General features: G+C 32.6%; 1 protein-coding gene across 1 annotated transcript in view; it reads left to right on the top strand.

Moving 5' to 3' along the window:
• The window catches only part of Qless (decaprenyl diphosphate synthase subunit 1 qless), a 42037-nt gene extending 29189 nt beyond the window's left edge, over positions 1–12848 (top strand). Inside the window, exons 3-8 of the mRNA XM_070303923.1 lie at positions 2890–3023; positions 5870–6011; positions 11608–11697; positions 12067–12198; positions 12309–12503; positions 12598–12848. Of these exons, the coding sequence (XP_070160024.1) occupies positions 2890–3023; positions 5870–6011; positions 11608–11697; positions 12067–12198; positions 12309–12503; positions 12598–12819 (915 nt within the window). The 3' untranslated portion in view covers positions 12820–12848. The remainder of the gene's footprint in view (positions 1–2889; positions 3024–5869; positions 6012–11607; positions 11698–12066; positions 12199–12308; positions 12504–12597) is intronic.
• Positions 12849–16001: the final 3153 nt, after the last annotated feature.

Below are 16001 nucleotides of genomic sequence, written 5' to 3'. Positions count from 1 at the left end.
TTGTGCAAAATTGATTTAGATCCACACTTACTCGTTTAATAATTATTTACTAAAAATTGTATAAAAATATTCTCTCTCTCTCTCTCTCTCTCTCTCTCTCTCTTTCTGTAAATTACTCTTTTTTGTTTCTTACAATTGATTTCAGGGGGTATTCGCGATCAAAAGTTTTTGTCGTAAATTAGGATAACCATTAATTAGAACTATTTTCTTTTACGAAGACGTTAAAAACCATATTATTTTGTAATACAATACTTTAATTCTCTTATAATTCAGATTTATTTATTTGATTTTTCAAATAGTATAAACGTAAGAAATATGTTTTTTCTTTTTAATTTTGACAGGTTTTTTTTTTTTTTTTTTTTTTTTGCTACTATCGTACAGCCGAAACGTCCTTAAGTTTGTAAAATTTTAAATGGCACACGAAATTTTCACGATTGTTTTAAAAGCACGTTTACGGATATTGATGAAGAGCCGTACGGTTTTTACGTGACTGCGTCTTCACTTATTGCGTTTTAGCCCGTCAGCGAAAGCAGCTGGTCTGCGTGTGGCCGAGAAGAGACCTTTTACTCATAATCGTTCGCGTACAGCATATAGTGTGAAATTTGCTCGATCTGCGAAAAAGAAAGTGCCCCATTTGATTGTTATCTATTAAGTCGAAACAAAAATATTCTGCGTTCTTCTATCGCTTTAAAATTATTTATTTCTGTGAGGAATTAATTTTTGACATTTGTACAAAAATTAATTATTTATTTTATATAAACACCATTCAAATGTGGGTACGTTAGCGTGTGGAATAATATTAATGTGTAAGGGTAGTTTACATATAAGGAAAGAATGTAATATATTGATTGATCGTTAGTTCTTCTCATCTTTTAACATGAAGCACGAAGTAATTGAATCATGTAACCAACTATATAAACGAGATGGCACGCTTCTCAAGTATTACAGAGAAATTTGACCGCAAAGTCTTAACATAATGTTCGAATATTCATCAACTGCGACTGTCATCAAGAAACGCGGTAGCTAATATATAGGCTTTTGACTCTAATAAATTAATAAAGGGGTGGAATCAAGGCCAACTATTTTATATATCCTTATACACAGGGTGTCCCGTAACTGGTGATATAATTGGGAGAAGATAATGTAAAAAAAAAAAATAAATTGAAAATATATGAAATAAATTTTTTTTCGAACCTTTGTTTTGACTTTAAAATTTATAAACCTGATAATATATATTTACAGTTTTTTTAAGCTTGAATGACTTTATAGTACAATTACTTTAATGACTTTATATTACAATTATTAGCCTCGTGTTATAAAGAATTTATTCTACACTTTCTACATATTTTAGAATAAAATTTTCTCGATTGTATCAGCTGAGTTGAAGCTCAGTTAAAGCACATCTTGTACACTCTTACAATTGCAACTAGAGAGTTTAATAGTATACACGTTGATTATAAAATAATAAGACTAATATAGAATAATAAGAATAGTTTTGTGCAAACGTAAAATCCTAAATTTGATTCAATTTGTCATCATTAAAATTATCGATTCTTAAAAATAGAAATGGTTTAACAGTATATTGTAGACATTAACGTTACGATGGAGCAAAAGAAATTGCACTTGACGAACCATTTTAACTTCAACGAACGTTACTTGATCTGAGGAAAGTTAGAGAAATCGGAGAATACATATACATAAATTATTATTATTATTATTATAACATCGATAACTTAAACAATGTCGAGTCCCCTCAATATCAATTTCTGATCGTTTGAAAGAAAAAAAAATAATAATGACATCGAAATCGAAAGTTATTTTCGACTCTGGCCAAATTCCAGAAGAAACTTTCAGTCAGTGTCATGTCTGGAATTGAAAGAGGTTCATCTGATCGGCGGAATCCTGTTTTGTTCATTGCAACGAAGATAGTTGATATTTAATTCACGGAACGAATTTCAATAACGTTTCGAAAAGGAGAGACGAGAGTCAGATTTCTCTCTATCTTAACGCATCTCGCCTTTCGAAGTCCCGGGAACAAGTTTTACGGAAATGTCTCGGACAAGCGTAATCATATCAATTAATATCATATCTAATCGATTAATATCATACGTAATACAGCGTGTTCGGTAATAGGAGTCTACAGGCCGATATTTCTTGTTAAAAATTGAAATAATTTTTTCGTAACAAAAATATCGTAACGTAAACAATTTTCGATCTATTTTTAATTTGAAAAACACGATATTTTAGCAAATGGTTCGTTTCGGGAATAAAAATGACCCATATTTTTGGTTGAAAACTAGAATTATCTTTCCGTAATAGAATAGTTTTCGAACTGTCTCTGAAAAAGGCGAAATGTAAACGCTTTAGGGATGAAAATGACTTCAGAAATAAATAAACGAAGCCTAAATTTTCGATTGATCTTGCACTGAGAAAAATAAATCGTTAACTTGACTATAAAATGCATTTAATTAAACACTGAAATATTTAAGTGATTTATTTGATTTAAATATTTCAATTAAAAGAATGATAACTAATTAAAGGCATTTAATTAAGTTAACGACTTTTTTTCTCAGTATAGGCGAACCTTATTTTAAAGAATTGACTTGACGTATCGTTGTTACGATTTGATTTGTATGGAGAGGGATGTTTTATTTATAAATTACATATAAAATTAATAATAATATTATATATTAGATATTAATATATATTATTATATATTGTATATTAATATATTATTATACATAACACAATAATATATATTATAAATTGCAATTAAATTATATATTTTTAATATAGCTACTTTGTGATATTCGACTATGATTTTTATTATACGAATCTTTGAATCTTTCATTGATATCGAAAATTCGGAGATACGTGCATATATTCCAGGAACTTATTAACAATACTACGCAAGAAGAGCTGCAGCCGATAAGCACGTATTACTTGGATGGCCAGGGAAAAGCGATACGACCCATACTCACAATACTCATGGCACGAGCTATTAATTACCACAAGGGAAGAAAGTAAGTGGACGCAAACATCTCTGTATATGTTTTTGAAATTTTTATCGAGAAAGAATTAATCGCAGAAAAATGCAAAAATAAAATTCTCTTTCTTCTCCTTGAAAAAGCTTAAAATAGCATTCATTTTTTAAAAGACAAACAGAAGTGTAGAGGATAACTAGTCGATACATTACACAAGGAAATCGCGAATAAATATAGAATTATTAACATATTTATATATACATATATATATATATATATATACTAGAGATGTCATTCATTACCATTCTTACAAGCTGCTGACAAGAATGTTGTTATATTACGCGCAGATAATAATATCAATGATTACATCAGTATCCTTCAAATGTAAATTTTATAAGCTAATTTTTTGAATTGAAATTGCGCGGAGCAATGTAGATCTTGAAAAGTTTATGATTATAAATATTTTGCGTGAGAGAGTTGGATGTTTCTTTTTTATTTTTATTATTATTATTATTATTATTATTATTATTAGCATTATATACAGCAATAAATCTCCGCGATTATGAAAACATGTTAGGTGTACAACTTTGCTTCCGCCGTTTTTTTTCCGAAATTCGAGGCTTTATTGTAAAAAACTGGTTATACATTTATGATTCAAAGTATTGTCCACTCCCAATGATCGTGCCAATTCTTTTTGACTTTGACTCGAGTCTTCATTAAGTAATGCCTCCAATTCTGCATCTTCGAAAACCTTCTCTCTTCCACCGCTATGCCGGTCTTCGACGTGAAAATCACCGTTCTTGAAGCGTTGAAAACACTCACGACACGTTCTTTCACTAATAGCGGCTTTACCATAAGTATTTGAGAGCATTCGATGAGCCTCGGCCGCAGATTTCTTCATATTGAAGCAGAAAATTAAAACCTCCCGCAAATGACGAGAATTTGGCTCGTAAACTGACATTTTCAATCGAGAATAACTTTATGATGCAGACACAAATCGACTAATGTTTCTATAGAGTTATGTTGACAGATGCCCAAGTTTATTGCATGACGTCTATGATCTATTTATTTCGACCACTATTTACCGCTAAAGCCATCTATAGGAAAACGGCGGAAGCAAAGTTGTACACCTAATATATATATATATATGCTTACGACGTTTAGAAAGCATTAAAAGTACTGACAAAGTAGTACGGAGACGAATCGGATCTCCATGAAAGTGACGCCTAATACATACACACACACGCGCGCGCGCGCGCGCGCATACGTATTTCTTGTGTGAGTAAATTATACTGAAAACATGAATGGGACGCCTCGTGAATGAAAATTGCAATAGCGTGTCTATCCTAAGATATATATTTAGATTTGGAGCAATAGATTTATATATTGATTGGTTGAGATATAATTAAGAGATCTTTAAAGCAAAAGCATAATTCGTGTTTGCGTCGAGGTTCTTTTTAAGCACGTTATTATAAAAGTGTGAAAATTATTAGACTGTAACAGGCTATTTACGGCTTATTTCGTTAAATAAGATACTCTTTAAGGATGAAATTATACGAAGCGTGTAGCATGCAAGTCTCATTACGAATTTTCGATTCTAATGAAAGGATTTTAGAATTTACGGGGAAAACAAAGTGCGAAATTTTTACGTCTTAAACGAATAATTTCGATATCTTTATATAATGTAGACTTTATATTATTTATACATATTTTTATTCTATAACTTAGAAAAAATGTTGGAAAAAATTATTGCCAATTCAAAATTTTAAAAATTTGTCTAAAAGTTGGATGAATAAAAAAATGGTGCATAAAAACAGTTATATGAGACAAACTAAATTTAATGTGCCAAACATTTTGAACTTTTTAGATATAAATAGTTCAAATAATCTCAATAGTTTAAAATATAAAAATTAATCAAGAAACGCGAGTCGGAATGTCGCAAGACCAATCTACAAAACGTTATTATATAATAAAGATCGATCGTATGATATCATGCGCGAAGAAACATATAATTAATAAAATGAAAATAATAAATAAGATCAGTGAAAAGAAGCGTAACACGTGTCATATTTATAAACAGTAGATATAAATTGTTAAAGAGGCTTGAAAATATCAAACTCAATGCATACGGACCCGTCTCACTGTCATAAAGACCAAACGAGCCATTGCCAAAATGAATTTCAAGGAAACTCAAAAAAAAAAAAAAATAATAATAATAATGCACATTCGAAAAATTCCTTCGTACATGCACATCTGGCACGTTGAGCTTTTATTTGTGCCCGCTGTCCTTGGAACTTTTATTTTAATTATCGTACATTTCACGCTTGCATCCGAAATTTTTTTGCTCAACACGTGGCACACATTTGACGCTTCTCTTTACCGTTTTTATTTATTACTCTCATTTTATCCGTTACATGTTTCTATTATTTAATATTAATCTTTTTTATTAAAATAATAAAAATTATTATTAAAATTATTATACATACTTTATATAAATAGTGCACGAGACAAAATGGAGATGTAAGATATAAGATCATATAGGGCCATATATATCATCTTCTATAATCGTAAATTTATTTTTTCTTGAGCGATATCAATATGGAAAATATATCGTTTTTATTATAAAAAATACTTATGAATGTTTATAAATTGCTATTAATGCTTAAAAAAATGTAAATTTTATACGCGTGTTATATAATCTTGACGTGTAATAGGCCTGTTAAAAAAAGTAACGGAAATTGTAATGACTTGTTCTTTTGAGTTACTTTTAGAGTAATTTTCACAATCCCAGCTATTATAATTAACTATTTATAATAAAAAATACTTAACAGAAGGCTATAATAATTCTGCGTAAATGGTTCATTTTTCTGCTTCATTTTTTTCAGCGTTCTCTCGCATTCGCAACGACAAGTAGCGATGATCTCCGAGATGATCCACACCTCTTCTTTATTGCATGACGATGTGATCGACCAGTCGGACATCCGTCGAGGCAAACCGTCAGTTAATGCTGTCTGGAGTCAAAAGAAGGTTAGATAGATTCGATCTTTCGATTCGCAAAGATTTAGTCGTCCTGGTTCTTTAAACTTTTTGCCAGAATCGATGTCGCACAGAAACATAACATGTCGATTATTTTGGTGTATTTTCTCTCGCCGGAAAAAAAAAGTCCATATACAGGATGTTCCAAGTCCGATCAATGAAACTTTAGGATTTTATAGGAAATTGAATTTGGAACAAAAAGGTTCCTATACAAACATAGGCCCGGAAACGCTTCGTTAAAAAGTTATAGCTAATAAATTTCGAAAAATCACGTTTCTTTTGACGATTTTTAAAAATAACTTCAAAATTCTTCATTCATTTGAAAAAGGTAACAAAATAAATCTGACGGGTAATTAAATAACAAACTAAATTATATCAATTTCATTTAATTTTGATAAGGCGTTCGAATGAAAATAAGCTCAGAACAATGAAAATAGCAGAAACTTAAAAGAAGAAACAACACCTTTTGATGGTCTTTGTGTAAACATTATATTTGTAATGCAAACATTGCAAATGCAAACATAAAAATATTTCTATTAAATTTTCATCATAACTAATTACTTATAAAAAGTTTATTAGCTATAACTTTTTAACAAAGCGTTTCCGGACCTACGTTTATACGAATTTTTTTGTTCCAAATTCAATTTCCTATAAGATCGTGAAGTTTTACTTAATCTGGAACATCCTGTATAATTAAATAAGTAATTATTTGTCCGGTGTTCTGGTGCTTTCTTCTTCTTTTTTTCACTAAAACTTTATCGAGAGCGACTATACTATACAACGTCAGTATAGTGACGACGACGGAAACTCTCTCTTTAAAATATCAGAGGAAAGAGGCTAATGCGATTCATGGCTGGGCACCGATAGCGCGCGTGCTTTCTAGATTTGGAAGCGTATTTTTGGCCTCCACCTGTTGCGTAGACGTCGGAAAATTCGGAAGAATCGACAGGAGAATATCGATCGAGGATAGCGCGTTATAACAGAATATAAGGAACAATGTAAAACTTTTTCGAAAGCCACTAGTCAATTCTACTTGCTGAAATTACATATATTAGAAATCGACAGTTGGAACGACGCGACGCGCGACACGTGATCGAAAAATTTAACTCTCAAACGCATAGGAGTTAATGTACGCACTTTCGCAATCGGCCGGAACGGCCTGAATTTCATTCGCGCTTTTCCATATACGACGGCCGCTTGCCGCGTTTCTAATGCTTATTAATTAGCTTTCAATCGGCGTGGCGAAAATGATTGAATTGCATTCACCATCGGCGTTATACAAGGGTCTATGCAACGGCAAGCGAAACGAGAATGTGATCGAAGACTAGGCGCTAGGTCAAGAACGCGTAAAGAGTACATTGACACACGCACAAGTACGCACGTGTAAACACACGTACGCAGGAAAACGTCTCCGTTCCCCTTTTCTACCTTTTACATACGAACATGTCTCGCCAGAGAATCGTTCACTTTTCTTCTCGGTAGAGTTTACAAATTTGGAAAAGATTTTTTTATCCATTAAAAAAAAAAAACGCAGAAATTTCACGCATTTTTTCTGAAATATATTCTTCTTCAGCCACTCCCAATTATTTCTCGATAAATAATTTAAACTCGTTTTAAGTAATTTTACAGAATATTTATAATCAATAATTCTCTTCCATATGAGTTTATGAGTCTAAGTTTAAAAGGATATATAGCGTGGGAAATTGTTCGGACACACAATTAAACAATAGTTAATCTCTGATCAGAAATAAATGTTGGAAATAAATACTCTGCGAATAAAGTTTATTCGTTGAATTGAAATTTTTCGATACGCGAAGAAGTTTAAAAGAAGGTCATTGCGAGACATTGCAAGACCGTGTTGCATGAAAGATATTGAAGCTCCGTTCTCTATTTTTCCGATTTCCACACTGGTGTTACGACATTGCAGTCTTGGAACTTGTCACTTTAATGCGTCTAACTCGATACATGCTGATATATCTCGATGCATATCGACGCGATAATGCGTTGTGAAACGCAACGACAGCTTGTAACGACACGAGAAAAACTAAATTGCACACAACCTTATATTTTCCCAGCAAAACTAGTTCCTCGGGAATTATTTAGATTTCGCGTAGAATACCTACGAATAAATACAGGAGACGTAGAATCTTCTTTATCGAGTCACGTGAAGGATCGCAAAAAAGTAACGCATTTAATCGATCGACAACAATATCGTTGAAGATTGATGTGAGATAAAAGTGAGAACCAATTGAACAGAGTGGAGATCAGGCGATGCAATATATATATCGCGATTTGCATAATTGAATCCTGAAATAACGCAGGCGTAAATATTATGAGGCAGTCGCAAAAGTGTGACAACCTTGACGCATGATGGAATTAGCGCCTTCCAGAGAAATTGAAAGTCCGAGGATAGTCGACGAAAGTCGCTGCCACCATCTTCGCCGACAATAATGGCGGAGACATAGTTGAACTAATGAATTGTGCAACAGTTCGCTCGTATATTAACGTATCGCTAATCGAGAGAACTCCTGCCGAGGTATGTACAATAATTATCTTTGAGTTACACCTATCAATAACGCGATTACGTGCGTGTAAAGTGTGTGACTCCTCGTATGTAAGCCATCGTGAAGCAGGTGCAAAATTCGAAATGACGAGAGAATATTGTCTAACAACAAATAAGAGAATACTACGGCTCGCATCGATAATCAGATAAATGTTTGAAGCAATATTATTATAGTATACTATAGTTATAAACAAAATAATTATATTCTAATACATATTATTTTAATTATGATATCAAAAAGATAAAATAAAAAAACAAATATAATTATATATTATATATTACAATATATATATATATATAATATAATATAATATAATTAATATAATTAATATATATAATATAATATAATGTATATAATATAATTATTAATATATAATATATTGTATATACAATTAAATAAATATATAATATATAAAAAAATATATATATAAGAAAAACTACATATTTAATAAAATACATATTTAATATATACATATATATAAAATAAATTATATGCTTATATAATATATATATAATATATATAATATATATATATATATATTAATTATATAATATATATAAAAAAATTGATATATATATAGTTAATTAATGATTAAAAAATAAAATTTTTATTTTTCATTTATTCGTGTAAATTGCAAGTTTATAGACGCGAAGAGAGCGAAACCCATATGCTCGCCCATATGCTCCCGTGATGCGTGCTAAAGATTACTGCCTCTTCGTTTCTCATTTCGTTAAACCGTACAACATGCAACGGCAAGGCCGTACCGAAGCCTATTCTAAGCTGTTTCCCCGGAGAGAGATAATATTAGTCGGAATTAATGTTTCTCGCCGGCGGACCGCTACTTTCCGCGCTGATTCATGCTCGTTTAGCGAAACGTCGCTTCGGGATAATTGCAAGAAAGTACACACGCGCCGGAGCAGCTCGCGCTCAGGGGAAAACCCTGCCCGCAGGTGTCTCTCGGTTGTATCTTCGCGATTAGGATGCGTGAGAATAAAGGCGACGCGTCGGCGATGCCGGATGTGAAACTCGAAATTACGAGCCGTTTGTTGAATCACTTGAACCATTGCGTTGACCCGCGAGACCATCTTACTTCAATCATTTTACCCGACTAAAACAACATCATCATCGCGACAAAGGTTTATCCTCGTGTCTCTTTCTACACGGATAGCCCGACGTCGCCGGATATATTGTATTTCTCTCTTACAGGGTTCTTCGAATTCCAGCGTCGATATTTCAATCGACATGGGATTTTAAAATTTTTTAATAAAAATAGTAGCGGTCCTAGTACTTTTAAAAGGCTACTTACTTTTGTGAAATGAAAGCTTCAAGTTATATGTAGAAACGTATACGCGCGTACATAATGTTTTTTGTAAGGAAATTTATAAGGTCGACAAATATTAAATTGCGCGAAGAATAGAAAGCGGCGCAATGTATGTTCATTTTAAAATTTGATGTATGAGGAAATTTAGAAATCAACATGTATGACGCACAATAGACCGCGGTCATTAAGAGCCGTCGAGGTGTTGCGGTCTCGACGATGTCGCTCGTTGTAAACGATGTGTTCATCAAAGATTTCCGACGGAATCCAACGACCGCAAGATTGAGATACCAAAACTGCGATTGTTTTTATATTCCTGACAAAACTCACGAGTAGAGATTTTAAAAAATCGAGTTTTTTTCAAAATGGGGGAAGAAACTAAGTAAAAGCGATATTTTTGGGAATAAAAAAAACTTTTTTTTGGGGGGAGGGGAGGGTAATTTTGAAAGATAGTGTAGTTTTCTTCGAACAAAAGGTGGTATGGGAATTAAATTAATTTTATTGGATCAACAATCAATTTAAATAGGTGTGACTGAGCTGATTACTACTTCGCGTTTGTTTAATTAGTTTAGTTCGAATATTTTAAAACAGATTAATTTTAATTTTTACAATTTAATAGTATTTTTTAGGTTTTTTATTTTTAAAGTTTCATAAAAGTTAGAAGAGAATTCTCTTATAGCTAAACTATTGTTATTTTTGTTATTTTGTGGACCAGAAATGAGAGAATAACACAGGACGTGAAATCTGATATGCTAATAATTTTAGTAAATTTAAGTTTGTAATTAAATTAAATTAATTTAAGTTTATAATTTAATTTTTAGTAATTTAAAGATCATTTTAGTAAATTTGATGCTTATTTTTCAAAGCCGTGCATCAAGGGTTAATAAATAAGCATAAAAATTAGATTTTTGCTATAAATTTTTGAAAGTGGACATTCTGGATAGTCAATAGGGTGAAAAAGCCATTTTTGGGGAAATAAAAGACAGTTTCTTTACCGAGTTTTTTACCCAAAGTTTCTGTTTTTTTTTATTACCCTTTTAATCTCTACTCGGGAGCCACTCGGTCTCTCTATTGTGATAAAAAGTTTCCAACATTTCACACGTCCATTTAATCATTTAAATATTTTTTATCTAAAAGATTGCGCTTTTTTGCGTATCTCTTACTATCTGATCAAATTAAATGAGTATATAAAAAGCTCGAAAAGTTGCGATTAAAACGAAAAAGGATGAGAGAAGAGAAGAAGAGCTAAACGAGTCGCGTCAAACTTGGAAAATATAACACCCCTTCTCAAAGCCGTTCGTATAGCTTCGAGATTTGAAGAATGTCCAGTGAAAGGCAATGGACTAGATTATAATCACGTCGACTTTGTTAATATAATGAATGACCTCGTGAAATGCTGAATCCAAGTTTCACGTCACGCTTCATATCCGCTCTACTTAAACATCGGCAAGGAATGTCTGTTTATAGTAATGACATATGGAATTGAGGATAATATTATTGGAATGAGAGAGATTGTTACGATAGTGATATGAAATATTGATATAAAAGTGTCTAAATGAATGAGAGATACTCCTTTTATCCGTTAACATATCACATATAATAATTAATAATATATAATAATTGCGATACAGGATTTACACCATTAATAGCAGAGACTAATTATATCTTCAATTAAGAGAAGTAACAGCGATCATTTTGCTCTCAGGTGGCCATGGCGGGGGATTATATCTTGGCAGTCGCCTGCCTGATGATCTCCAGACTCCAAAATGATGATGTGAGCATCACCATCAGTCAGGTAAATTATTTCGTCGCACTTTCAAATCGATTCTTCTCTTAAATCTATCTTCCTTGCTTATATTGATGGCAGAATCCTTGATCTGCAATCGATTCTTGGCAAAAATTTGGGCTGATACGCACCGTAACTCTTGTTTTGAATACATTCTGACAAATAAAGCTTCCCAAACGCGTACGAAAATTAAATCTCGCCCACTGTGGCTAATTTTAAATCATTCTTTTTTTTTTTTTTTTTTTAATATTTTATGACATCGCTACCTCTTTCTTTTCTCCTTTTCAAACAGAGGAGGCGAGCCACAAATTAAAATTATGTAATCAAGATCGGCTATTGAAAAGCGCAACGTCTAAAGCAGATTACATTACTTCGTAGATAGTGACTGACTTGGTGCAAGGGGAATTTATGCAGCTTGGCTCGAAAGAAACGGAAAACGAGAGGTTCGCGCATTATCTCACAAAGACATATCGGAAAACGGCGAGTTTAATCGCCAATTGCTCTAAAGCGGTAAGCCTGCATTGTTATGGGACTGCTTGCTAAATGAGTTGCCGTTTACATCGCCAGAGTTGTTCATAAATTTTTGAATTTCAAAAGATTTTAAATCGACGTCATTTCAGGTCGCTATACTTGCCGAAGTCGATGATCGTATGATAGAGATGGCCTTCCAATACGGCAGGAATGTCGGATTGGCCTTTCAATTGGTGGATGATCTTCTAGATTTCGTTGCTTCTTCGGAGGCTCTAGGAAAACCCACGGCCGCTGACCTCAAGCTTGGATTAGCGACAGCCCCTGTACTCTTCGCTTGCGAGCAGGTCAGTAAGTCATGTATTATGCTCATTGATAGAGATTCTTATCAACGTCAGGATCTTAATCGGTTGCTCTCTTCGGTTATTTGAATCATTGCAGTATCCGGAATTAAACGCGATGATTATGCGCCGTTTTCAAGAGCACGGCGACGTCAAGAAGGCTTTCGAATTAGTGCACAAATCCAATGGTCTCGAGCAAACAAGATTCTTGGCGAAGAAACACTGCGCGGAGGCCAACAAGATCGTACAATCCTTCGCTAAGAGCCCTTATCAAAAGGCTCTCATCATTATGGCTGATCTTGTTATCAATCGTATGAAATAGCATCGCCCAAAATGAAAATTTGAACTTAGAGAACTGGGGGGGGGAGGGAGGGAGGGGGGGGAGAGAATCGTTTTTATAATTATTTATACAATATGATGGGAGATAAGACGGCTAGAGAGCCAACTTTTGTCTCAAATTTTATAAATCGAGTACATACGGGGACCGCATCGAAGAAGCTTCTTCTTCTTCAATATTATACCACTAGCCAGAATTATATTATAAAATTTATGCGTGACATTACCTGAGAATTTCCGTAAAACATGATTAAATAGGAGGAAACTAATTTTTATATCACTGTAATTCGTGGTGGTGTAACATTGATGCGCGATTGATAGCGACAATGCGTGGGTATCATCGCATTGCCGTCCCTAAGTTCATACCTCATCCGAGAAAGAAAAACGGGTGGGGCGGGGGGAGGGGGGAGGTGAGAGGGGAGAGAGAAAGGCGTCCCACGCCGTACATTATGTAATCGTTAAAGTGCATCTGTCTTTTTCAGAGGACTTTATTGACGCGCGGATTTAAGTTATCTGGAAAAATGCAGAAAGTATATTTTTCATAACAAAGTGCCTAGGCATATAACATTCGTTTGATCTATGAAGAGGAAAAATACGTTTTACCTGATTTTATGAATCGCGTTAGCCGATCATAATATAATGTAAATAAAATTTAGATCTTAATTACATTGTATTAGCGTTGATAATACTTTCTATTGGGCCCTCTTTTATGCATGCATTTTTCATCATGCATGCCATGATTATATCCGGTTCTTGAATACAAAATGGTAATGCGCAAAATCAAATTTTGCTCTATCTTAAAAATCTAACGAGAATTGTATTAAAATATGCTAGGAAAGCATATTTGCTTGCATCAAAGGAGTCTTAATGACAACTTATCGTAAAATTATATATATTAGAATCGTGCGAAATTAAAATTTGCAAGAAAACATACATGTATAATAATAGCAGACGTATAGAATTAACATTACAATAAGTTATTTTTGGTCCATAGATTATCGGCGAGTATGTATTTTTGATAAAGTCGAACATACAACTTTTTCGGCGCAATGAATAAATTTAATAAAACTAAATATATAATAAGGGAGATGCCAATACTAATTTTTTCTTTGACAGCCCAATTTGAAATTTTGCTAAAAACAATGCGAAGAATATTTGCCAAAGAAGACAAGTCAGTCTTTCGTTTCTCTCGCAAATCGCTTTAGCAAAAGTTAATTTTGGTGTGTCGTAATTAATAAAATATATCTGCCTTTTTATATAAGTTAAAATGCATCGCGATTCGCGATATGAAAACAAATTAAAGTCATCTTTAAACATTGATGATGAAAACGAAATCACCTTTGTCAGATTTTACTAAATAAGTGAAACTGCTCAAAATATATCATTTGTTATTGCATATGTAAGTATAAAAATGTGTCTAATGTACAATAATTTATATTTATGAGAAGAATTAATGTATATATATATAATCGTCGTAATGTTACAGGATACAATAAATCATTAACTTACAAACAAGCACATGTAATTACGATCAAATATAGATTTATAATAGCATGTAAGCACAACGACTGAACAAAGAAAAAAAGCACAAACCAATCTTCATTATATCTTTTGTAATGTATTACAAAATATTTAAATTTTGTCAATAATATTCGCAGATAAGTTTATTCAACAAAGTATATTATATAATATATACATTTAAATAAACATAGGATAAATCGAATGAAATATTAGCTATCGAAATGAGAAGGGCATTGCAAATTCTTGAATTGATGATGATTATGACAAATATTGTAAATTTATTTTTACATGTTGGATTTTTCTATCCTCACATAAGATATTTTGGTATACAAGCTTTATTTTCAAATTTTAAAAATAAAAAAGTTTGATATGTAAAATGATAATATTAAATTAATTTACATTAAAAATGTAGTTTTAGTAAAATTTAAGTATGTGAAACGGATGAAAATTCAACATTTGCGAAACTACATAAATGCATGAACAAAAACTCGTTTGTCATAAACAATGCGAACAAATGACGTAGATAACTGTATTATCCGCTCTTTTCGCTATTATTTTTCGACATCATGCACAGATGTCGCTTTCGACAATGTAATTTAAATGTATAAGTTTGATATAGCGCGCGAAAAATTAGTCGCGTCGTCCTTTGATTTGTGTTGTTTGACAAATATTTCCAGTAATCGATCCCAAATCCGCCGGCATGGCGAGCTTATTCGACTTGTGCGAGCGATATTTCGGCGTCCGTAATTTTTATGAACGCGTTGAAGATACCAAATGCATCTTTATTTGCATTTTTTTTCTCTCTTTGTAATAACAATGTTCGTTATTTCTCATCTAATCAGTGAAGAAGGTTTATTACAAACTGTCGTTACTCGTACATCCTGATCGGGTCGAGGATAGTATCAAGATCGAAGCGACGGAGAAGTTCAAAGTTCTTGGTGGAATATATTCCGTTCTCAGCGACAATGAAAAACGCAAAGTTTACGACAAATTCATACAATACGACGAGAAAAGCGAAGAGGTAGTCTTGCGCAAATTAGCCGACTATTTGGCATCCTTATTTGAAGAAATAATAACTGACAAAGATATCAATGAGAAAGAGAAGATGAGATTGTATATACTACTTTTATTGTGTTTCTCTCTCTTACAGAGAAGGGATTACGACGAATCCAGACAAAACGAAATCAACCGACTATGGACCGACTATTTGCTATCTTTACTTGAAGAAATATCAATTGTCAAAGATATCAATAATTACGAGAAGCTAGAATCGTTTTTATTAATTTGGTGTTTCTTTCTCTTAAGGAGAAAGGAGTACGAGAAAGAAGTCGAAGTCAGAATGCGCAAATTGACCATCGACTATTTGAGATCCTTACTTGAAAAAATGACAACTGCTAAAGATAGTAATTACGAGAAATTGATTTTAGTTTGTTTGTGTCTATTTCTCTTAAAAAATAAGAATTCATATTAACAAGCTAGCAACTATAAAAGATCTATAAAATAATACACACGCTTGTGTAGAAGTTGCAATGCCTTGCTTTCTCAATTGCATATGGAAATAAGGGTATTTTAGCTTAATATTTTAGCACTATTTGGAGAGAGAGAGAGAGAGAGAGAGAAAATCAAAACCGATATAATTCTCTTAAA

Source organism: Polyergus mexicanus, unplaced genomic scaffold, assembly GCF_030449975.1.
Source record: "Polyergus mexicanus isolate NDT 795.1 unplaced genomic scaffold, iyPolMexi1.0 SCAF_11, whole genome shotgun sequence".
In the NCBI taxonomy this organism is placed as follows: domain Eukaryota; kingdom Metazoa; phylum Arthropoda; class Insecta; order Hymenoptera; family Formicidae; genus Polyergus; species Polyergus mexicanus.
This window is presented reverse-complemented; position numbering and strand designations above follow the sequence as displayed.